Genomic DNA, 23,126 nt, shown 5'->3' with positions numbered 1-23,126 from the left:
ACCGAATACATAACAATTTTTCGGTGACCTATAAACCCTCAATCTATTGGGTGTAATCAGTTTATCTCTACACCAGTATAGCACCAGGTAAAAACGAAAACGCTCTAAGTGTTCCCCTGTAAACAACTCGTATTTTAAAACATGCGTTAATATTTGCCGTGGCTTTCAAATCTATTTTAATCCTAACACAATGTATTCGAATTTTTCGTTGCATGTAAAGCAAACAAGAACACAAAATATAACCTAAATAGTGGTAGCATTAAAATAGATTATCATAAAAGAGACTAGGGTACCGTATTACGGACTGACCCAATACAACGATCCTTCAGACACTAAAAATCATGTTCATTCGGATCCCATTCCAAACATACGACGATCGGCTTTTGTGACCAGCACCTTACCACTGCACCGCCAGAACCCCATTGTGGTCATAATTGCACAAGTAATCATCAATGGCCCTGCACCGCATGATAATAATCGATTGCCACGAGCGCATTGTTTACTGCCGGTAAATAGTCGTCATCGCTGGAGACAATCAATCAAACTTCCACTTGTTTGCACACTTGAAATGCATTTATATTTGTTCAGCAATTCATACTATGCAACCTAAATTCATACCTCTTCTAGGTAGTCTTCCGCACAAAATACGGCAGCACGCTTAGCGGAACACCGTAGTTCCTAATCCATCTGGGTCCGGTGTAGACGGTTCCATTGTTCCCGTCTTCCCACATACCCTCTGGTAGGTAGATATCTCGAGAACGCTTGTTTTGCTGGAGCACCGGCGCTGCTATGATGTCATCTCCCAATAGGAACTCTGAAATTAGACAACTGATAAACAGTTCGGGTCATCATTGCAGAAGCATACTTACGATCGTAGATTTTTTGAGCTACAGTATCGCTTGGGGAGACCCACCAGAGCGGCGGGTTCACCGGGTAACCATCAGAAACAGCCAGCTTGAATCTTTCCATTATCTGTGTAGTGTACCTCTCGTGCAAATCGGTCATTTGTTTCGATATCTGTATGGTTTCCGTGTCGTAATCCCATGGAACGTAAGAAAATTGAATACTAGGCATGAATACATTAGCCTGAAGCCATCGAATGAACATTTCCTTGTTCGGCGGATGATCATTGTACCCGTTCCCTCCGACCATATCCGGTAAGACCAATGGGTAACCGGCCATATTCATCTGCAGCAATGTAGTAACCAGTGTCGGCAAACCATTGTTCCAGTACCACTCGGAGTCTTTATCTATCATTCGAACGAAAATCGGAGCATCCTGGGTGCGTTGAGCCGAACGAACCTCGACCAGATCTCCAAACTGTGCTACCGTTCTTACATACGAATCAACGATTATATTTGGATGTTGCGAGCGTGGTCCATTCAGCACCGGATCCGGGGGCGTCCAGCTAGTCTCACCTGCATCAAACTTGAAACTGTCGATCCCGCTTTCATCCAGAATAGCTTGCAATCTTTGAGTAAACCATTCGGCAACTTCAGGCTTAGAAAAATCTACATATGCAGCTTGGCCTTTACCACTATTCCACCACTCAGTATCCGTACTGCCGCTGTGATTAGTCACTAGATAGCCGTTGCGCTTTGCTTGCGAGTACCACGGTTCACAGACCTTGTTGATGAACGGGTGAATCCACAAGGTAACCCTCGGGAAACCCTTCGCTCTAATAGCCTCCACTGTTTGCCTAATATTTGGAAACTTGGTGGTGTTGAACTCTAGCGCTCCGTAACACTTCTCCCAGTCGTCGTCAAGTTCGTACTGTCCGTTTTGCCACCCATTTTTGCTAATTTCATCTGCGTACTGAAGCACCACTGTTTGATCAATATCTCGTTTGTAACGTGCCCAAGTCGACCAGATGGGATACTTCACCATCTCTTCGGCGGGATGCCCTGTAGGTTTTCCAAGAATACGGTTCACTGCACCCATGTGTGCCACCTTCGCATCACTGGCTACTCCAACCTGGTAGATGAATGAGTACGTATCGTCATAGGTATCATAAGGTAGAGACTTCTTCGCTTCTAAACACATGTACCCTGGTTGACCGTAGTTTTGATCAATAAACAGCGGGGTCTCATGGTCCACGTAGATGAATGATCCCAACGAGTTTAACCAATACCGATCCGCTACCGCACAGTTATCTGCCTCCTTCGTGAGGAACGAGTATTGACTTAAGCGTAATTTTTGAATTGGCCAGTACTGGTACTTTTGCTGTGGTCCGCCATACCAGTTGGATCCAGCGATGCGGACACAGTCCACCACCACCTTGGAACGCGATCTCACTTTTCTGGCAACAGTAAACAGCGACAAAGTTTGACTATCCACAGTTCTCGTAAATTCAATCTCTTCACCGTCGATATTCGTTAGCCTAAAACCGTCTGCTATTTCCTTCTGAACTAGAGTCGTGCCCAAATCCCGTCCCATCACAATCCTCTGTACGGTCACTCCATTGCGCTGGACCGTGAGCTCACGAGTAGCGGTACTGAACGTAGCTGTAACCGTGGCTTCGTAGAACTGTAGTGTGTAGTCTGTAGCACACGCTACCGTTACTAGCAACAGAACGCCCAATAGAGGCGTTTTAAAATACTTCATTATCGCACTATGATTTCTACTATCACTTCCGCAGAATTAACCATCACTCGCGTTTTTATTGTTCAGAAAATTATCCGTTCCATTGGTTATAGGACGACCAACGTAGTACTGGTTACAATCACCGACTGTTGCTTACCAGAGGTGCCTTTGCTACTTTTATACCCCACGGAAGTTGGACACCGGTTGACTCAGGGGGACAATATTTGATACCTCGATTAGGTTACTATCATTGTGCAAAGCTAGAACTCAAGTGGAAAATATTCTATCGTAGGTTTGCTTATATCAAGGAAAATGTTTCACCGATAAAGTGTGGGATTTATTGGTGATGGTGTCAAATCGAAAGTTGTACCTGAAATATTGTGATTCAAGATGCATTTTTTGTGATTATGGAGGCTTCCGGTCTGAGGGTAATTCGCTTTATTTTTCGGATGAGAACAATTGAATCTTATATCCGAATTCTGGGATTGAAGCTTTGGCTGAGAATTTTAACAACATCGCGCTTGGTTTACATGCCAGCATAACCAATATAATATAAACATATAAATGTAAAATGTCATTGTCAACCTGTTGTACTTTACAGAAGTAGTTCTCAAGTGTTGCACGGGGAGGAGGTACAATGGGCAATCTTTATTATTTTATTTTTGATTAAAGAAAGGCTATGTAATCACTCTGAAAATCGACTTTTTAACCGAGGCCCGGAGGTTTGAGCCTCTCATACCATTCGGCTCATTTCGGTAAATGTCTGTGAGTGCATGTTTATGTGTATGTCATCGGTTACTCGGAGGTGGCCGAACCAATTTTATCAAACTTAGTCTCAAATAAAAGATACAAAGGTCGCATAGGCTGAATTTCATTTAATCCCGACAGACGGTTCCGGAGTTACGGGTCGAAGAGTGTGGCCACGCATAAAATTCCCATATTAATCGGATTAAGCATGCTATCTAAAAGATGCTAAACTTCATAAAATGTGTTTTAAATTGCTTGAATCATCAGTTCACTGATACCCAATCAAATCCACATTGACCACTTTGGTCACCATCGGTGGAACCGGAAGCTTCGGGAAAGTGGTTAAGTTCCTGTATTGAAGTCACATCTGATTGTTAGAAATGTCTGACTTAATTTTCTCAAAATTAGGCTCAAATAAAAGCTACAGCATCTTTATTAACTGCTATTAAATTCCATTGGAATCGACGTTCTAGTTCCTGTGTTACAGGTCTAAGTATACGGTTCCCATATAAACCTTTTTGTCTTTCTCCTATAGAAAGGTTATGCAATCATTCTGAAATAGACTTTTTTAACAGAGTCTCGGGGACAGAAACTCTTATACCATTCGACTCACTTCGCTGAGTTCGGGAAATGTGCTTTTTTATAAAGGTTTAAAAAAAAGACTGGCCTAATTGTATTGGCACTGTGTGGGACTCACGACTCACTTTCGTGCCTAACCACTAACAACACTCCTTACTCTTTTTTGCTCCCATCTTCCCACGGAACTACATTGTGGTATTATTTCCGGAGGGGGAGGGCTCGTTTTGCTTTCGTCGCATCTCTTTCGTCTGTTCAATTTCGAAGCCTCGCTTGGTCCATGAAACCTTTGAGTTTTGATTTAACTTTCGACTCCTCTCTTGCTTCTTTTCTCCATCTATTACGTCGCCATTTAGCTCTCGTCCCAATGTGCTGTTTAGATGCTGATTCCATGAGCCTTTTAGCTGCTATTTCCGTCAGTCATTTAGCTCCCAGCCTTATCACAATCTACTCGGATAAAAGAGATTATAACTACTAGAGAGAGCTAAGCGCTACTGTCTCCATGTATTCACGGACTAAAACATGGAGTCTCGCTCTAGCATGTTGTATCCCATTACTTTGACATGTGTGTACCGGCGCAAAAGGTGTCAAACTAATGGGCCTAGCATAAGTGAGAGCGAGATGATAAATTTTCAATGTTGGCAGCGACATGCGACCCCTAGTAGTTATAATCTCTTTTACTCGGATAGTCCTAGGCGGTGCGCTCACCCTACTCCGGCTGAGAGTTACTTGACGGAGGAATTTCTCCCGACATCGATATCCGCTTCCTTGAGCAATTTGGCTCCCAACATTATCGAGATCTACTCGTATACTATCCGGCGATGAGTTGTCCGACGGCGGAATTTCATTTGGTAGTGATGTCTGTTTTTTTAGCCAATTAGCTCCCATTTTCGTCACGATATTATCGGATCGTCCACGGCGATGAATCTACCTGACTGTGAATTCCCCGGTGCTAGATTTCTCCCGATATCGATGTTCGTTTCCGTGAGCCATTTAGCTCCCCGCTTCGTCCCGATCTACTCGATGTAGTCCCCGGTGGTGGACCTAGCTTACTCAACGGGCCAGCCAGTAAGTGCTGAGCTCTGTCCAGCGATTCCGGGTGGAGCGTAGCTTCTGATTCACTGGCGCTCCAACAGCCCACTGCTAGTTATTGCACGCGATCTACTTGTTCGGCGATTTCGCTGAAGCCTGACGTCCGGTGCTACGTCGCGTACTACTCAACTGGTCCCCGGCGGTGGTCCTAGTCTACACCGACGGAGAGTTCTCGGTGGCGGAATTTCTCACGAATCCCGATTTGTGTTTTCACGGCGGCTTTCTAGCCAATGACGCTAATTTGTTGGTCCCTTCGCCACTTTCTCTGCAGCTCGGAAAGTATACTCGTAACCACTCTGTTGACAGCGTCCCAGGTATGCTCGTCGTGGGTGTTGTTCACTGTCACACCTGTCACCCTACGAACTTCTTCGAACCTAGGGTATTCAAATACCACGTGTTTCGTTGTCTCTTGTACGTCCAAACCGATGCAGGTACTTCCAGAAGCATTCGGGCCCGGACGAAAACTGCGTCAAATGGAAGTTCACCTCCACATGCTTCCTATGCACCCAAGCCAACACATTTGGGATAAGTCGGTGGGTCCACCTTCTTTTCTCCGGGTTGTCCCACTCTTGCTGCCATTTAGACAACGAGTCCGCTCGGACCAATCTCCTCGCATTACTTGCATTTCTCCGCTGTTAACATTTCACGTCTTCAGCCAGAGTGATGGAGATGGGAATCATCCCGGCGATAACGCATACCCCCTCCGACGATATTGTTCTGTACGCATTCGCGACTCGCACAGCCATCAGCCGAAATGTCCTGTTTAGCTTTTCAGGGTTCCGCTGGGTTTTCAGCACAGCAACCCAGGCAGGAATCCCATATCGGAGTATCGATGATGAAACAGTAGATAGCAAACGTCTCGTGCTGCTTCTAGGGCCGCCGAAGTTTCGCAGCCGTAGTCGACGTGGTTGTTGAAGCTCAACCGGTCGTTGATTCCCACTCCCAATATCCGCAGTGCTAAGACCCCATCGTACATCCCGTTCCAAAGAATTGGACCGAGAATGGAGCCCTGAGGAACGCCCGCGGTGACTCGCATTGACTTCTGCCCTTCGCTCATCTCGTACAGCAGCACTCTGCTCTGGAAGTAGCTCTTCAGGATCTGGCATAGATAGTCGGGAACCCTCATTCGGTGCAGTGCTGCAGCGAAGGCTTCCCAGCTGGCGCTGTTAAATGCATTCTTCACATCTATCGTGACCACAGCGCAGCATCGATCTGCTCTTCGCTTCTATTTAGATGCCAAACTCTCGAGCACTGTCCAAACTGCATCCACTGTCAATGCCCCTTTGCGGAATCCGAACTGCATCTTGGACAGTCTGCGCATTCCCTCCGTGAATGTCGTTAACCTGTTAAGAATTATCCTTTCCAGGAGTTCTCTGAGTGTATCCAGCAGACATATGGGCCTATACGATGCCGGATCGCCCGGTGGCTTCTCTGGTTTCGGCAGCAACACCAGCTTCTGAACCTTCCACATTTCGGGGAAGTTCCCTTTGAACAATGATGACAGGGAGAAGAAAAATAATAACTTTCCAGCAAACAGGAGATTAACGGCAACGTTTACAGACTCTGACGTCCTTCATTAGGAAACATCAAGTACTAAGACGCTGATTGGTCCTCCTTCAAAATGCAGGGGTTCCTCCTGAAGACCCCTTTAAATCGCATCCAACTACCAATGGTGTACGGTTCAAACGGAGAAGAGCACGTCTGAGAATGATAAGAAAAAAGAAAAGGAGAAGGTACATCTGCATATTGATGATTTTTAAGACGGTGTTAACGAAGGACATCCCGAGCCGGGACATTGGGTGATCGTCCTCGGGCCTGAAGGGAATCCATTAGTTGAGATCGGGAAGAACAATACTCGGCACATGCCCAGACAATATGTTTGATATCGTTTGACATGAAGTGATTCGACATGAGCCGAGGCATCGCACGATAGACGGAAATACAGGAACCATCTACACGATTCCCATTGCATTTCCTACAATGCACCTTATTGCTACAAGGGGAAGCTGTGTGTCCCAGTTGTTTGTAATAAGTGCAGTTTATGACCCGCGGCACAAAAAGGCGAACAGGTAAACGAACCTTGTCAAAGAAGAGGTAATTGGGTAGAGCAGATCCGGCGAAGGGCTCCCGATAAGAGTAATAGTTGACATATCGTCGCTTTTGTGCTATCTTATGACAAACGCCATTTTGGGGTAAACTGAGTTAAATATGCCATATTGTTTGTCTAAAAAATCTCTACAAAATGGCGTTTTCGGAATTTTGACATACTACTTGGTTACTGAGATATAGCGAGAAACGTGCTGAGAAATTCTGTGATATTTGCCTAAAATGGCTGTGTCTGGACATTGGCACAAGTTATCTTGATGGATTAGATGTTTTTCTATGTAAAAATGTCTGAGAAACACAATGGCAAAATCATTTTCAAAATAAAAATGCACGAAATGTCAGAAAAAAATAATTTTAGTTTTAAACTGGAAATATAGCATATTTGGCAACACTGTATCCAAAAATCATTATTTTTCTAGTTTCCCTGACTCATTTCCTTTAAAATGCATCTCACTGATTGTTTATAGACCAAATAAAGCCAAAGATATAAGTAAAAGTTAATAATTGATGATTTTTTTCTATGGAAAATTTTCCAAGCACGATTATGACACGCCATACGAATTTTGTCATCAATACACACCTATGACACGTATGAGTGCGACTTTTGTTTACATGTTTAGCAAAAACTCGTAATATAGTCAACCGATCTTCATAATATTTGAGAGATTAATACAGAATAGACAGAAACATCAATTGTAATCTCTGAATTGTTTCTACTATTTACCAATTGCAAGATATTCAATCTCAAACTTTAAAAATAGTTTTTCTCGAAATGTGCAAAATGGCGCTTGTCATAAAATAGCACAACAGCGACGATATGTCCTCTTCCCGTCAGCTGCGACTGATGATGAATGCAAACGTTTGCAGTGCAGTACCTTCACTGGCCGAAGCATGGGGTCCTTAAAACAGCCAACACCATGTACCGGAAGATCCGCGCCATTCAAACTCGAATCGGTGACGACCCCGTCACATTCGATCCGACTAACTGGTACATATAATCTGTACTCCTGTCCTGTGAAAAAGGCCCATAGCCAGAAATATCATTTGCCTGCTTCAAGTCCGGAAGCTAATCGGGGGCGTATTTTCTATATCCGTCACGGCCGAATATCATTCCGTCAGAACTCGAGAAAACTGCAACAGATTTTAAAAAATTGTCTTTGAACCGGAACAAGATTACTAACGGTCCGGTGGGTACGATTTCGATCGGGGAGTCTACTTTATTTCGATATCCATCTTGCCTTGAGGCGAATCATTGTCAAGGGAAGTTGTTTTTACACGGGCCTTTTGTCCAGTGCAGGATGCTATTAGAAACAAGATAGAAAATGTAATATTATATCGATACTTAACTTGTAAATGTAACGGTATCCAGGCTTCTTATGAGAAAAGAAACACTGCTCATTAACTGCTTTGCTGACCGAACAACGCTTAACGTGCACACACAAAAGAAAAAAAATGGACGCGGAGAACGCGTAAGATAGTCTTGAAAGCGGATTAGCACTATTGTTTATTGCGTTACGCTGCATGGACTGGGACAATCGACTTATCGATCTGAGAGTCACCGAGCGAATGATGATCCTAGCAGTTAGCCGTCCAGTATCCAAAAGCAGCGCTATGTTGAAAATTACGTAAACAGTCCTGGCCGCAGCAAAACTGGAGACAGAGGTCTGTTTAGTTTACTCTAAGGAATGTTTTGAGATCCAGATTTGGGTATCCTACTCGCCGAATGTTCTTAAGTGCTAAGAGAAGAGAGGCAAATGACCTCAAGGTTAAAGCTTCTTAAAGGTGACTGCCTAAATTTTTGGGTCATTTTGCAGATATGACTGTTAATAGTTTTAATACTCAATGCAATCTTTTTATTCGGAACCGGCATCACGATATTAACCGCACGGACCAATGATTAAATTTGATGTGTGTGATTTTGTTCAGAAGCATCCGAGGTTTCACGGGATGCATACATTTTACAGTCTCCGAATTCATAATATTTATGTCGCAATAGAAATGTATTGCAAATTTCTTCGATAACTATTAACTGGGTGCTCATTATGATGCCGGTCACGCCCCACGGTCCCTTCGATACACGCGGTTACTCGACTTCGTTAGATAATTGCGCTCGCGTACGTATTTATTGTGTGAGTGTGCACAAGTAGTCACTCACCACGTTATAAGCACACTGTGTTGGAAGCTAAATATTTTCGCGTATACATGTGCGGACGCGCATGTAAAACCGCATGGTCACCAACATGACTTGATTCTCTCACGAACATCTCGCTCTCATGTCGACCCTAACAGCAGCTACCAAACCCGCATCGCATCTATATGACTGCGTGCAGGCAACACTTCATGCCACTGCGTTGTTGTTGGCTCTAACGGGTTTGTGGGATTGGGATCTAATCATTGCAAGCTGGTGAACGTGTATAGAAAAGTGTATTTTATTTTGCTGTTAGAAGTTTGTAATTTTTTGTTCTGTTACTATCGTCGTTATTACTCAATACGTAGTTGAAACCGTGCCCATTTAGTGCGATGTGACTAGAATTCACGGCAGGAGAAACGTTGAATATGTAAATCTTGAGCCAAACCCAGATGACCGACGAGCGATTGGTGTTGCTGGCGTAGGGCACAGTAGGCCAAGATGGTGATCGGTGGGACGAACCGAATGTTTATGCTAACCTTCGTGCTGTTTGTCCTGTGTGTGATCATGTTCTTCGTGCTGGTATCCCGGAGAAAATACGAGAAAACTCTCCAGTGGGATAACTTCATTCGACGTGGCCAGTCTAGGAAAACGGATAGTGGCGACACCAACCATTGGTATTTTGTGATAAGGGGTAGGTTTTTTCCGGTTGCGATTTTCATCGATAAGCTCGCGGTGTTTGGTCGTATCAGTACCTACTCAATCTAGACCAATAACAGATAAGATAGAGGTTTGCGTTACAGTGCAGTGTAGGCTGTTGAGAAACAAAACAAAGAATATGTATCGAAAGTGAACGGTTCAATCCAAGAGCAAAATCGATTAATGATGTTAATGGGTCGGGCATTCAGATGAGCACGACTGGCTGGCGTCTGACGTCTACCAGTGAGTGGAGCATTTGTCTCGTGAATGGGTTGGATATGTGGGTTGATGCGTTGTGTGTGTCTACTTCGTAGCCGCAACAGGCGTTAGAAGCTATGTTCATACTGAATCACTAGAATTTAATCTGTTGTATTGTTGTTACTGCTTTAGTTGACAGTGGGAGTTTATTAGCGATGTGTTGAATTTATGAATCAAACCGCCAGCACGTTTAGTCTATGGAAATGATCACAGTGCTGCAGAGTTTGCAGTGAAAAGACAAACACCTTGACCGGGTAAACAACTTAGTATGCAGAAGACGATCGTAACACGCATACTATCAGAAATGGTACTCACAACACGCCTACCTGAAACGGAGTTTTCGATTAAATTGATTGTTTGGTTTTATAATAATAATTCTTTTGAATCTGTGCAGAACCTGCGAAATTTCATGATTTGTTGCATGTAAAAATCGTAGAAAAAATTAAACTAAATGCAATAATGTGCAAAATAAGGCTTTCCAACATTTGCATTCAATATAAATAGCCATCGAGTGAAATTTGTATTTTATAAAATAATTACCAATCGAGTATGAAAATATAGGAACATAGTAAAATAATCAAATATTGGGTTATTAGAATGGAAGTGTTTAACACTTCTGTGAAAATGTATATCAAAATACTTTTTTCACTATCTAAATTCAAGAACTCCTCTTCATCAATTGGGAAAGGTTTTATGACATAACATTCGCATTTTTACTATAATTAATTTTGTTAATAAATTCTCATGTACAGTTATGTGTAAACAATAAGACAACTGCGATGTTAACATTTCTTTCTGCGCCGCTAACCTGTACATTATAATTAAGATTATGTCCTCAGGGTAGATCAGGGATTAGCTGTGATAAATAGTGGCATCCAGCCAAGGACCAGTAGTAGACTCGAATGCAATTCGCCAAAGAGCAACTGAAATGGCTTCGAAAATTTAAAAAGTGGCAGAGTTGTGAGATTTGGTGGAAAATAATTGGTTCGAAATTCAGAAAATTCAGAATTGTTAGTCACGATGTATTAAACATAAAGAAGAGATTATTAGGCTTGAGGGTTGTTTCTCTTAGTACGGAGTTCGTCCAATTTGACGGATAAAAGTATTATAGACCAATATTTTCATGCAGAGATTTTTGGAGATTCCATACTTCCAAATGCATAGAGACAAATGTCGTAGAAGTGGCAGTTTGTGAAAGACTATGAGCTAAAGAAAACCACTGGAACTGTTTTTGGATGACCATAGCATATACGTAATATGTGACTAACTTAATTTTTGAATCTTAATTCAAATAAAAACCTGTGACAGTTAGAAATCGATCAACCCTGGAGAACCTGAATGTTGAAGATTTCGATTCTGTAGCGCTTCAGCTCGAACTTTGACTTCGTCCACAAGACACTCTTCCAGATTTCCCCTCATTTTTGATGTGCATGTGACGAACTGCAGGCGTGCTTTTCTACTCTTAGCAATGTACAGTGGTTCAAAAAGCGAAATTAGCAGGAAACCACGGTAATCTTTGGATTTATAGATGTGATGTCTTAGAAACACTTATTGTGAATAACAAACTGTTTCTTTTGGCTGAAACGGTTTTAGGGTGGTTTTAAAAATCAAAGTTTCGAAAAAAAAATTTAAAACCGAATTAAGATAGAATGATATTTCCTTTTGTAATATTCTAGACCAATCAGTTCCGAACAACTTGATTGAAGATATCAAATTTATATCTCAAACCATTCTTATTTAAGAGAGAGAGAGAGAGAGAGAGAGAGAGAGAGAGAGAGAGAGAGAGAGAGAGAGAGTTCCATAACATAACTTTGGGTGTCTCTTTAAAAGACAGATTTTAGCACATTTTTAACTTTTCGAATCAAAGTGGTATTATGAGAACTTCAAGAGCGTAATATAAGGGCAACTTTTGCTGAAAGAACGAAGTCTGGGTCAAAAATAATCGAAGGACTTATTCGATTATCCGTAGTCTCGATTATCCGTAGACTCGATTATCCATAGAAAATGATTCGATTATCCGTAGTACGACAATCCGAAAAAATTGTTTCGATTAAAAATTTTTTTATCCCTATATTTAAATACAAAAATCGATAGAAATTGATATCACCTACGATTCCTGGAAGCACAAAAATTTAAACTCTCGTAAAAAATACAATTATTTGGAAAAAAACAACAATTTTTTTTCTAAACTAACACCCAACACCGATACAATAATTATGAACGAAATGAATAAATAAATAAACAAAGAAAAACTAACTACACCTAATTATTTCTTCCGCAATTTATCAAAATTCATCAAAAAATTAATCGACCGGATGTCCTCATTGGTGAAAAGTTTGCCTGTGTTTGGTCTGATAATACTGACAGCATACGCGAAGCGAGAGGCTATCAGCCATCGTCACTACTCGGCCATGGGTTGAACCCTAAATCCAATCCGAAAACAAGATCGGTAACAACTCGAAACTCCCAAAATTCTGCAAGTGGCATTGACAATTTTCAATGTTTCATCTTGCAGGGGAATGGTTGTCGACATTATATTGTTCTTTTCATCGACTGTCCAGAAATGTCTTTCGTGTCCTAACGGTACCAGTACTACAAGCTTGTGCTGGGGTTTCAATCCAAATACATTCATACAATTATCCCATTCATTCATCCTCAATCACTGGCCTACTCGATCATTCACATTCCGATAAGCACTTCGAATTGACCCCAAAACAATTTTATCTGATCATTCACACATGCATTCATTCACTCTGTTCGATTCCACACTCATACATTCACTCATACAATACCGCTTAACACGTCATCATTTCTCCCACTCGCAGACATTCCGGACAAAATGTTTGTATATTCGTCCCTTTTCGCCTCAAAACGCTTCGTACATGGCAAAAGAGGGTTTGAGAGGTACCAAAGAATGTCTTTCGCATAATTTAAACAGATCAAAATGATTCCCGCTGGAATCAAATGTACCACCCCAGGTTTAACCAGAAACAGCGAGGGAATCAGGAGGGCAAGAATCTCGAGGGAAACAAACAAAAACCGATCGAACCACCGCAGAAACCTATGATGTGCCTAGAATATTTGGTGGAAAAGAATCGTCCTCCAGTGCTCGGTGTCTGCTACAATTGTGGAGACAAAGGACACGAATATGAGGAATGCCGGAAACCAAGGCGGGTCTTCAGCATAGTGTGCGGATTTATAGGTTTTGATGTTTCTCGTTGCCCTTACTGCCTAAAAAACGGGATCAGAATCAACTGAAGTCGCAGTTGGCAGTAAAACAGCGCTCCAAACAACAACTCATAATTCATCCACAGATTTATGACAGTTTTCGCCCGGCTCGTGATGAGGACTATGATAATTCGTTGTCTGTCGAAACCATCGTCCTTGACGACCCGTTCGATAACCGTCCGTTTGCAATTGTCGCAGTGTACGGCAAATCCTTCAAAGCCTTGCTCGACAGTCGTAGTAACGTCACTATTATAACTAAAAAGCTATACCGAAAGTTTTCGAAAAGTCCCTTGAAAAGTTTGGAACGACCATTCGAACTACGTTCTGCGAACGGTCAATCCTTACCAATCATTGGACAAACGTATCTCACGTATACTTTTCAAAATTTGACAAAGGTCCTATGCACTCTTGTAGCAGAGCATCTGACCGTCAACTCCATTCTAGGTATGGACTTTTGGCGCGCCTTTGGGATTTCTCCTGAGATACAAAACTGTGCTCTGTTGAACTCAGGTCAGGAATCAGAAGACGATGAAGAAGATGGTACCGCGTGAATCGATACTCACTTCGGAACAGTTAGCGCGCGTAGAAGAAGTAAAGAAGTGTTTCCAGGCAGTAGAGCCCGGAAAGCTAAGCCCAACCTCATTGACAGAGCACAGGATTGTCATCAAAGATGAATTCCAAGGTGCGGCACCCGTTTGCCGATATCCTTATCATATGAGCCCAAAGAAACTGTCTAAGGTCTAGGAAGAAGTTGACCGATGGCGGTCTATGGGAATTATCGAGGAATCTGATTCGGATTGGTCGCTTAATATTGTGGCGGTCACGAAACCAGACGACTCAATTCGCCTTTGTCTAGACGCTAGGCCTTTCAATGAGCGTACTGTACGAGATGCATACCCTCTGCCCCACCTTGGGCGAATATTGGGCGGCTTACCCAAGGCGAAGTACCTGTCTACTATAGACTTGAAGGAGGCCTTTCTCCAGGTACCCCTGGCCAAGGATAGTCGCAAATATACCGCTTTCAGTGTTCCCGGCAGGGGTATGTTCCAATTTACTCGTCAGATTCGATTACCAAAACTGAGTTTAATTAAATGATGGTATTACATATTACATATTGTACAATGAACATTTTAAAGTCGAAATTTTGGACACCCTCCGAATTTTTTTTTCTGGATCCGCTCCTTTTGGAGTCCCCGAACTTAAGTTTCTTGGTTATTTGTTGAATCGGGACGGACTCAAAGTCAATCCTGACAAAATTCAACCGATTCTCGACTACGAGAGACCGGTTATCGTAACGAAACTACGTCGTTTCCTCGGTATGTGCGGTTATTACCGCCGTTTCATTGATCGGTTCAGTGAGGTCACTGCTCCCTTGACCGATCTGCTCAAAACGAAAACCAAAAGCTTAGTTTGGAACTCCGTGGCAGAACTCGCGTTCCTTAAAATTAAGGAATTTCTAGTCACTCCTCCAGTTTTAGTCCCACCAGACTTCTCCAAAGAGTTCATTCTTCAGACAGACGCTAGTGACGTAGCAGTCGCTGCTGTTCTGGTGCAGGAGTATCCCGAGGGCGAGAAAGTAGTTGCTTACTTTTCGCATAAACTGACCACTCCCCAAAGGAACTATAATGCAACTGAGAAGGAAGGTCTGGCGGTGATAATGGCGGTTGAACACTTCCGAGGTTACTTGGAAGGTTATCATTTTCGACTGGTCACTGATTCGTCAGCGATTACATGGATACTGAAGACTAAATGGAAAACCAGTTCACGTTTGAGTCGTTGGAGTGTAGAATTACAACTCTACGACATGTCTATTGAGCACCGGAAAGGCAAGGACAATGTCGTTCCTGATGCGTTATCCCGGGCCGTAGCAGCCGTTTCAGACTGGTACTGTTCCATGAAGTCCAAAGTTATCCAAAATCCTGACGACTATGCCGACTTCAAAGTAGAAAATGATCAACTTTTCAAGTATGTAAACTTGAAAGTTGTTCCGTGCGACTCGCGGTTCAGTTAGAAACTCGTCCCAGTACCCGAGTTCCGTCAAGATTTGATCCAACGTACCCACGTGGGATACGATAAAACGATCCACGAAGTGCAGTTGCGATATTACTGGCCTCGTATGGGATCGGAACAACGAAAGTTTATTCGAGAATGTGGGACGTGCAAGGAAATCAAAGCTCCTTTCGTCCCAGTCCAGCCCGAAATGGGTCAGTCGCGTGCGACTAATGCACCATGGCGAATGGTTTCTGTGGACTACATTGGTCCTCTTCCAAAAAGCAAACGTGGCAATCAACACTTGCTGGTCGTCCTCGATGTCTAGCTGTCATCTCCCTTGCAGCATAACCAGCAACCAATTCAACAGCAAGAAGAGAGCGGTGACCTACCTAAGCCCTGTTATTTATACAGAAATATGAAACAAAATTTTCTACACCTATCTAGACCAACAAAATCGTTCACAAAAGCTAAAACAAACAAAATTTACGAGAAAAAGTGAACGATCATAAGGAACAGCGGTGAGCATTATGTTACATAAATTTTCGTAAACAATACACTCTACGGAGAGAGTACGCATGAAAGGGTATATTTCCACCCAGTGCTAAATTGTTACCCTGACGGGTTACAACCTTAAAAATGTTTTCGAGCATTGATTTTACTTTTCTTCATTATTAAAGTTCACAACTTCAGAACACCTGGCAGCTGTGCAGCATTTTCCCCCATGTGCGTTTTTTTTTGGAAGGGGTCCACGGCCGAAAAATTTTCTCCCGTAATGTTTGACCTAGAGCCGAAAAGTTAAGTTTTTTTCTTATTCCTTACGACAGTAGCAATCGACGCACGTAGGATTTTTTTCGCTATTTTGATTTTTGCGAAATGGCGCTCTTATGCCAATTATAAAAAATCAAGCAATAAAAAAATAAAATCCTTTACGTACGTCACTGGAGAAACTAATTTCGAATATGCTGTAAAAATTCCAAGCGATGAAAAATTATTTGTTCGAGTTACATTTTCGGCCAGCTCTAAAAGAGTTGTTTCGAGAAAAACGCGGGTAAAGTTTTCAGTACACTCGGGTTATACATAAGAGGCGTTGTGGCAGAAATGAAAATTTGAACATTTATATATTGTTTTTGTCTACCATTTTTAGGGTATCATTTTTATTATCCTAGAACACATTTTAGACCAATAAATAAAAATTCTATTTTTCAAAAATTCTACGGTAGTGTAACCCCTTAAAGGATAGGTTTTTGCTGCCGACCTCCGTACACCACGACAACACAACACGACCTGAAAATTTTTCAGAGGCAATTTATTTTATGCGAGCTTCCATTCATAGAACATGGCATGCACAATTTTAAGCTTTGAATCTTTTTTGAGTGCAGAGAGCTTGTTTACATAGACATAGAAGATTTTTGATTTAACAGTAACAGTGCGAGAAACTCAGTTCAAATCGCTTTTAAATGCGGACACCTTGTAAACAATTTCGCTGTTAGTTTTTGATGTCGACATCATGCAATGTTCCACAGTCATCCAAGGGTCGGGCCTAAAAGCGTAATAACATACTGTCGCGCCGGTTCCAAGTACAATATTGTTGCACATATTTCCGATCAGATAGCGCTAAAATCTAGTTCTTTCGTTAAGTACAGCGACAGTTAGCCGCATTTAAAAACTGGTTAACTACACCATCAGAACATTTTGAAGCTATACCACTGTATTGAAACGTTAGAAGTATTCTATTTCAAACGATGCTTACATGTATTCACGCATGACTGTTTTGATTTAAAATCGTTTCGCAATACTTAATAATATGATACATTTTTATCGGGTTTTGATGTTGCTGGCCTATTATTGACGGTATTTATTTCGGTGGGTTATTACTGAACAAATGGAAGCAAAATTTGGAAAAAGTAAGTCCTACCTCGTTAAACCCTTTTAATTGGGTCTTTAGGTCATGTGCTGCTTTGTTATGTAGTCGAACTATTTCTTAACTTTTTTGTGCACAGATAGGAACAAAACATTATGGTACGTACGTCAACAGGGCGATACCTTCCGTTCCACTACCTTGACGAGGACCTGTTTATTTTTTCTTGGAAAATCGATTAAAAATTGTTTCAAAAGTTTTAGGGATTGGAAATGTTTAATTTCGATAGATAAGCTATTGCGCTAATCCATAAACATCGTAATCATAGCGTATGAAACTCTAGACACCGACTAACAGATGTAACACGTTGATCGAATTCTCCAGTGTTTCGCGATATCAACTGGCAGACGACAGACTAGTCGTGCTCGCGATTTTCAGGATTCAAGTGAACGACGAAAATAGAAAAGTGTTATGTCTGTTAGTCTATGCTCCAGGTTTGAAACATTTCGGTTTAAATAGAACTTTTAAGAAGTTAGATTTATTTTGAACGTTGAATTTTGAAATGAGATTTAATCAATTTAATTTACTATAAATCATCTCAATGTACATGTACATACTATAAAAACCTATCTTTAAATCAAAAAAAGGTCATCGATAAAACAAATTCCAAATCCCTAACGCTGACATTAAAACCTATCCACATTTTTCAGATCTTGACAAAATCAAAGCCCTGGCCGACATTCGCAACATCGAGCGGGTTGCTCGACTCGAAATCACACCCGCCGGATTCGTAGTGCACGGAGCGGACTACGAAATCGCCTTCGATCGAGTGCCCGATTCGGCGGCACTGCAAACCTACCCGGGACAGCCAGATACGCTGGAAGATTTCTCTCTAGCACTAGTCAAACGGAAGTTGTACCCTTGGGACATGAAACCCCAGCCCAGTATCGATAACAGCTGATTCAGCTGTGATTACTTAACTTTTGCCTGCCTTCCGCTGATAACACAGATAAGAAGAGTTACCGAACGAACAAACAAACGACAGTAGCTAGTAGATTTTGTTTGTAATGATACAGGTTTTTAATTTGAACGACAGAGATGTGATAATGCAGCATATTTGCCTCATGGAACTTAATTAGGACTAAAATAAATATTAATTATGTTATAATATACACCTTTTTAAAAGTAGTTTTTTATAGGACAGTAGAAATAAAATTAAAAATAAATCTCTTTTTTATTGAAATGTGCAATCCATCACACAGCGTATAGACTAACCACAACGGATTTATATGAGAATTTTATTTCAGGTAATCCTCCTAATCCCCCCAATGAGTGATTTTGCCTGTTTCTCATTCGAATGAAATAATGATAAACTGTCACACACATTTTAATCTCATTTGTCTGTGAGACGGCGACATATTGTGTTTGAGGTAGAGATCTTGCGAAAATCGCCGAAATGTTGTTGTTACCGTAAACCGGGATGACTTTGATCATCGGGGTGACTTTGATCACTCGAAACTTTTTTCGTAGATCGCTTATTAAACCAGAATAGTCTACCGAACCATTTCAATTTGAAATGATTTTCACTCTAAACTTATAAAATACTGATTTGTTATAGTTTTTGAGTATATTGTTCGGTTTTTGGGTACAAAAACTACAAAAAACCGAAATTTGACTTTACCTGATTTTTACGAAGCTTCGTAAAGTGTCTATTTTTATAAAACAAATAAATCTCAGATTTGAGCAAGAGTAATAAATTACAACCAAGTTTTTATTTTCCTTTGGATTGGAATATGCTAAATTTAGTTTTAAGAGTTTGTTTATTTTTAATACTTTTTTTGTTAAACTAGTTGGCAATAATTTCAAATTATTTTAAGCTGAAATTCGCAACGTTTTTTTATTGTTCAATATTCCAACGTGTTAAAATGGATGAAACTTTTTGTACATTGATAAAATACTGAAATAAAACAATTTTAGCAGTTTTACAAGTTTTCAGAATATTTTATTCTAGTTGGACACAAATTATGCGAATTTTGGTTACTCAAATTTCATAGTACATTGAAATACTTTGTATAATACCAATTAACATCTACTTAACAATGAGTATCTTTCCAGAATTAGTTTAAACAAACATTTGAATGAAAAACATTAACATCAATAACTTAATGTGGGTGAACATGCAGGTTATCAAAGTCACCCCGGAACACGAAAACTGACTTAAATTTGAAATCATTTTTGAAAAAATAGCTGTAAGCGGCCAATTTTAGGCAAAACCATCCAATCTTGTTCTCCATACATCAATACATGGTTTAAAAATATTAAACTTGAAAAAATGTGTTGCGTCCAAAAATATGCAATGATTGCTTCAAAAAGCGATCAATGTCACCCCGGTTTACGGTACATGTTAACTTTACTTTTATGTATTATAGCAGAGGAAGAATTTTGATAGAGCACTTCGAGCACTGGTTGGATACTCCTCCTACTAAACGAAGCTTCGTGTTTTTGTTAGATCATTTTAGTTTTTAAATGTGAAATATTAAAAACGTAAATGCTATTAGTTTTATTTTTTATTTAGCATATTTGATGTGGGACAAATAAAGTTTGACGACCCGTTTGAAGTTCGTACAACTTTTACCATAACCACCTCATTACATGTGTGGACCACATTTCTACCATCGACAAATTAGTAAATATTTTTTATTATGGATTGGCAAGTCGGCAGCGTAGTGCGTTGATGATTTGTCATGAAGAAGCAAATCAGTATATTTTGTTGGTAAGGTGTTCCAAGAGTAGAAAAGTTTGCCTACACAAGCTCTTTTTTAACTTGAACAAAAAAACATACACAGAACTGTAAAAGGCGAGAAATGAGCGTATAATGGATGTGTGTTTTCCTAGGCGCTGGCCTGGCCGGTGGCCAAAATGCTTAATAAATCTTCCCCGCCGATCCGGTGGAAAACTGTCGACGAGCACGTGGAGGTGGGAAATGCAAGAAAATGTATACTATATATTTGCTCTGCCTGGTAGATGTCAAGCTATGAACAACTTTGGGATCAAACGAAAACGGCAATTCTTGCAGGTTGGTAACGTGAAGTAGTTCGACTACGTGGGTGTTGTTTTGATGAAATTTTTCCCCGTTTCGAAGCGGACACCTAGAATAGAAGATTGAGTGGAGGGGTTCGTGATTATACCGCATACTAAGAGCGATAAATTGTTTTAGTTTGAAATGTTTAGCTTCTTCTCAGCTGAAATATTTTGTATACTAACAAGCGTATGGAACTGAAAGCAATAAACTACGTTTATTGTGAGTTTATGGAAACATTTATTAGGTGTGGAAAGGATGTCAAATAGGCCACGAAATGGTGATGGAACCGCGAAAACAATTTGAAACACAGTAAATAATGTACTTTTTTGCTTAGCTTAGGTGTCTTATTGAATGAAAAATGGAAAATGTCATTAAAAATCCGTTGAACTTGCTATAGTACGCATGGTGATTATTGACCGCGGGGTAGTATTTTCAGAGCCGCTTGATTACACCAACGCTCACGTTCCGTTAGGTAGGGTAAATGGGTTTAATACGCCCCCTTATGCAGAAATAACTATATTTCAACGTTAGGTACTATGATCTATTAGACTAGTTGCTGCATTACTATGCAGCAACTAGTCTAATTTATTACTATTAACCCTTGTGAAGGCAAGCTAAAATCCTAACATTAAAGGGCAAGCCGGGCCTCTCAGGCCCGTCTAAATTCAAGCTCCTTTTTGCCGTTCTCATATAGAAAGGTTATGCAATCGGTCGAAATTTCGACTTTGTAACCGAGACCCGCAGGGCCAAATCTCTTATACCATTCGACTCAGTTCGTTGAGATCGTAAAATGTATGTATGTGTGTGTGTATGTATGTATGTATGAATGGCTGTATGTATGTGGAAAACAATCTCACCGATTTTTCTCTGAGGTGGCAGGACCGATTTGTACAAATTTAGTCTCAAATGAAAGGTGCAGCCTTCCCATCGGTCGCTATTGATTTTTTTATTGATCCGACTTTCGGTTCTGGAGTTACGTGTTGAAGAGTACAATCACACAGCAAATTTCAATAGACACTGATACCACCATGATGTTCAAATGATGCAATATATATTAAAATATGTGCAACATTACTTGGCTTTGCATGTCTAGATCATTAATGACCCACCGAAGGCACTTCGACCACATTGGCCAGTTATGGCGGTTCTTAATGCCCCGGGGGAACTTACCAAGTTCCTAAGAAAATGTCATACCTATTTCTCAGCGAATTCTGTACCGATTTTTACAAACTTGGTTTCAAATGAAAGGTACAGCATTCCCATTGGATGTTGTTGAATTTCTAATTTATCCGACTTCCGGTTCCGGAATTACAGGATGATGAGTACGAACACGCAGCAAATCCCGATTTCAGCGTATAAGGCTATGGATGTAAAACGGTCAAATTTTTTTTCCAAAAGGTGAGTACTCGGAAGATCACTCGACTGTCGATTGGTTCTGAGCTCCATTTCGTTTGAACACGACCAATAAATATTTCTGGGTTGCTATTAATTTCTTCTGATGCATAACCGGTGTACATATTCATATTTTTCTGCATCAGATTCATCTTCGGAAGCAATAACATTCACATCTTCTTCCTCGCTTTGCAAATCAGTTTCGGAATCGTCTGCTGTTGAATTTGCTCGAATTTCTTCCATTATTTCAGATTCTTTGAGACGATTGAAAACATGGACATATCATCTTAAAGCCATTTCAATTTTTTGTTGCTTTTAGATCCTACAATTTGAATAATTACGACAACTATAACACAAAGAATAGACAACAAAAATAGACAATAACGACAGACTTAGGTTATGTTGTATCCAAATAATTGTCAAGTGGACCACAGTGGGTGAAATAAAAGTATTTACCCAAAAAAATATGACGCAGGAAAATATATATATAAATGTATAGAATTCGCTCAAACTTTCAAGATTTTTTTCTTATAAGAAAAGGTAAAAAGATAAAATCAATCAAAACATGAAAAAAATTCTTGCTAATATGAAGATGAACTCATCAAAATGTTTTTTTCAGATAAATATTAATGTATAAAACCCGTGGTATTTCTAGTAAATATTGAATGCACACCGGGCCTGCCAGGCCCTGCTTGCCTTTTTGTGCATGTAAAAAATTCAAACATAGCTGCGCATCACTCCATAGATGAAAATTTCACAATTCTTTATTTTTGTTATAGATTTCAAAGCTACTTAGCAAAATTTCCATGCCCAAGCTTATACTGCATACACATTTTTTTGTAACTAAAAAGTTGTAACGTGCCGGGCCTCTGAGACCCGGTTGCCTTTTTGAGGGTTAATTAGAAAATAGTTCCTACTTAATTTTTTATTAAAAGCATGCAAATAAAAATAATATTACACATTTTTCAAAGAAGCTGAAATTCTAGTTAGTTCGCTCACTGATGCCTCCAGTTTTAGCGTACTATGCCCCACAACAACAGGATAGTATGCCCCACAGCAATCGGTGAGTATGCCCCACCACAACAGGGTTATATGCTCTAATCGATTTTTTTGAAATTTTTATCATGTTAAAAAAAGGTCATACATTGTATGAAACCTTGATTCTGTATTATTGTTATTCAATGATCATAATTGTCTCAATTATTATTTTGCAGTTGTGTTCATAATGGGGCATACCACTCAGAACTTAGTGGAGCATTTTGTCCGGTGATGAATTGTTGTGAAAAGATGAATAATGAAATAAAGTGAATAATGAATAATTCTGCACGCCTACATAGTTTCAAATAAAGACACTTTATACACAGACTAGCGAAGTGTCAAAAATT

The 23,126-nt window shown here is 40.5% G+C and overlaps 2 protein-coding genes across 2 annotated transcripts; one reads left to right on the top strand and one right to left on the bottom strand.

The window, feature by feature from the left end:
* Positions 1-551: 551 nt before the first annotated feature.
* Positions 552-2,750, bottom strand: LOC131684893 (myogenesis-regulating glycosidase-like). Its single transcript, XM_058968135.1, has 2 exons — positions 870-2,750; positions 552-814 (listed from the first exon to the last, which is right to left on the bottom strand). The coding sequence occupies exons 1-2, from the start codon at positions 2,602-2,604 to the stop codon at positions 624-626; spliced, it is 1,926 nt and encodes a 641-aa protein (XP_058824118.1). The 5' UTR covers positions 2,605-2,750; the 3' UTR covers positions 552-623.
* A 6,694-nt stretch (positions 2,751-9,444) lies between these two features.
* LOC131684892 (uncharacterized) lies at positions 9,445-18,493 on the top strand. The gene is made up of 2 exons (XM_058968134.1): positions 9,445-9,926; positions 17,978-18,493. The coding sequence occupies exons 1-2, from the start codon at positions 9,734-9,736 to the stop codon at positions 18,226-18,228; spliced, it is 444 nt and encodes a 147-aa protein (XP_058824117.1). The 5' UTR covers positions 9,445-9,733; the 3' UTR covers positions 18,229-18,493.
* Positions 18,494-23,126: the final 4,633 nt, after the last annotated feature.

This window comes from Topomyia yanbarensis, chromosome 2 (genome assembly GCF_030247195.1).
Source record: "Topomyia yanbarensis strain Yona2022 chromosome 2, ASM3024719v1, whole genome shotgun sequence".
In the NCBI taxonomy this organism is placed as follows: domain Eukaryota; kingdom Metazoa; phylum Arthropoda; class Insecta; order Diptera; family Culicidae; genus Topomyia; species Topomyia yanbarensis.
This window is presented reverse-complemented; position numbering and strand designations above follow the sequence as displayed.

Coding starts and splice junctions, on each gene's coding strand:
- LOC131684893 (XM_058968135.1), bottom strand. CDS start 2,604: ATGAAGTATTTTAAAACGCCTCTATTGGGCGTTCTGTTGCTAGTAACG. Junction 815..869: donor AGCTCAAAAAATCTACGATC/GTAAGTATGCTT, acceptor GTCTAATTTCAG/AGTTCCTATTGGGAGATGAC.
- LOC131684892 (XM_058968134.1), top strand. CDS start 9,734: ATGGTGATCGGTGGGACGAACCGAATGTTTATGCTAACCTTCGTGCTG. Junction 9,927..17,977: donor TTGGTATTTTGTGATAAGGG/GTAGGTTTTTTC, acceptor CACATTTTTCAG/ATCTTGACAAAATCAAAGCC.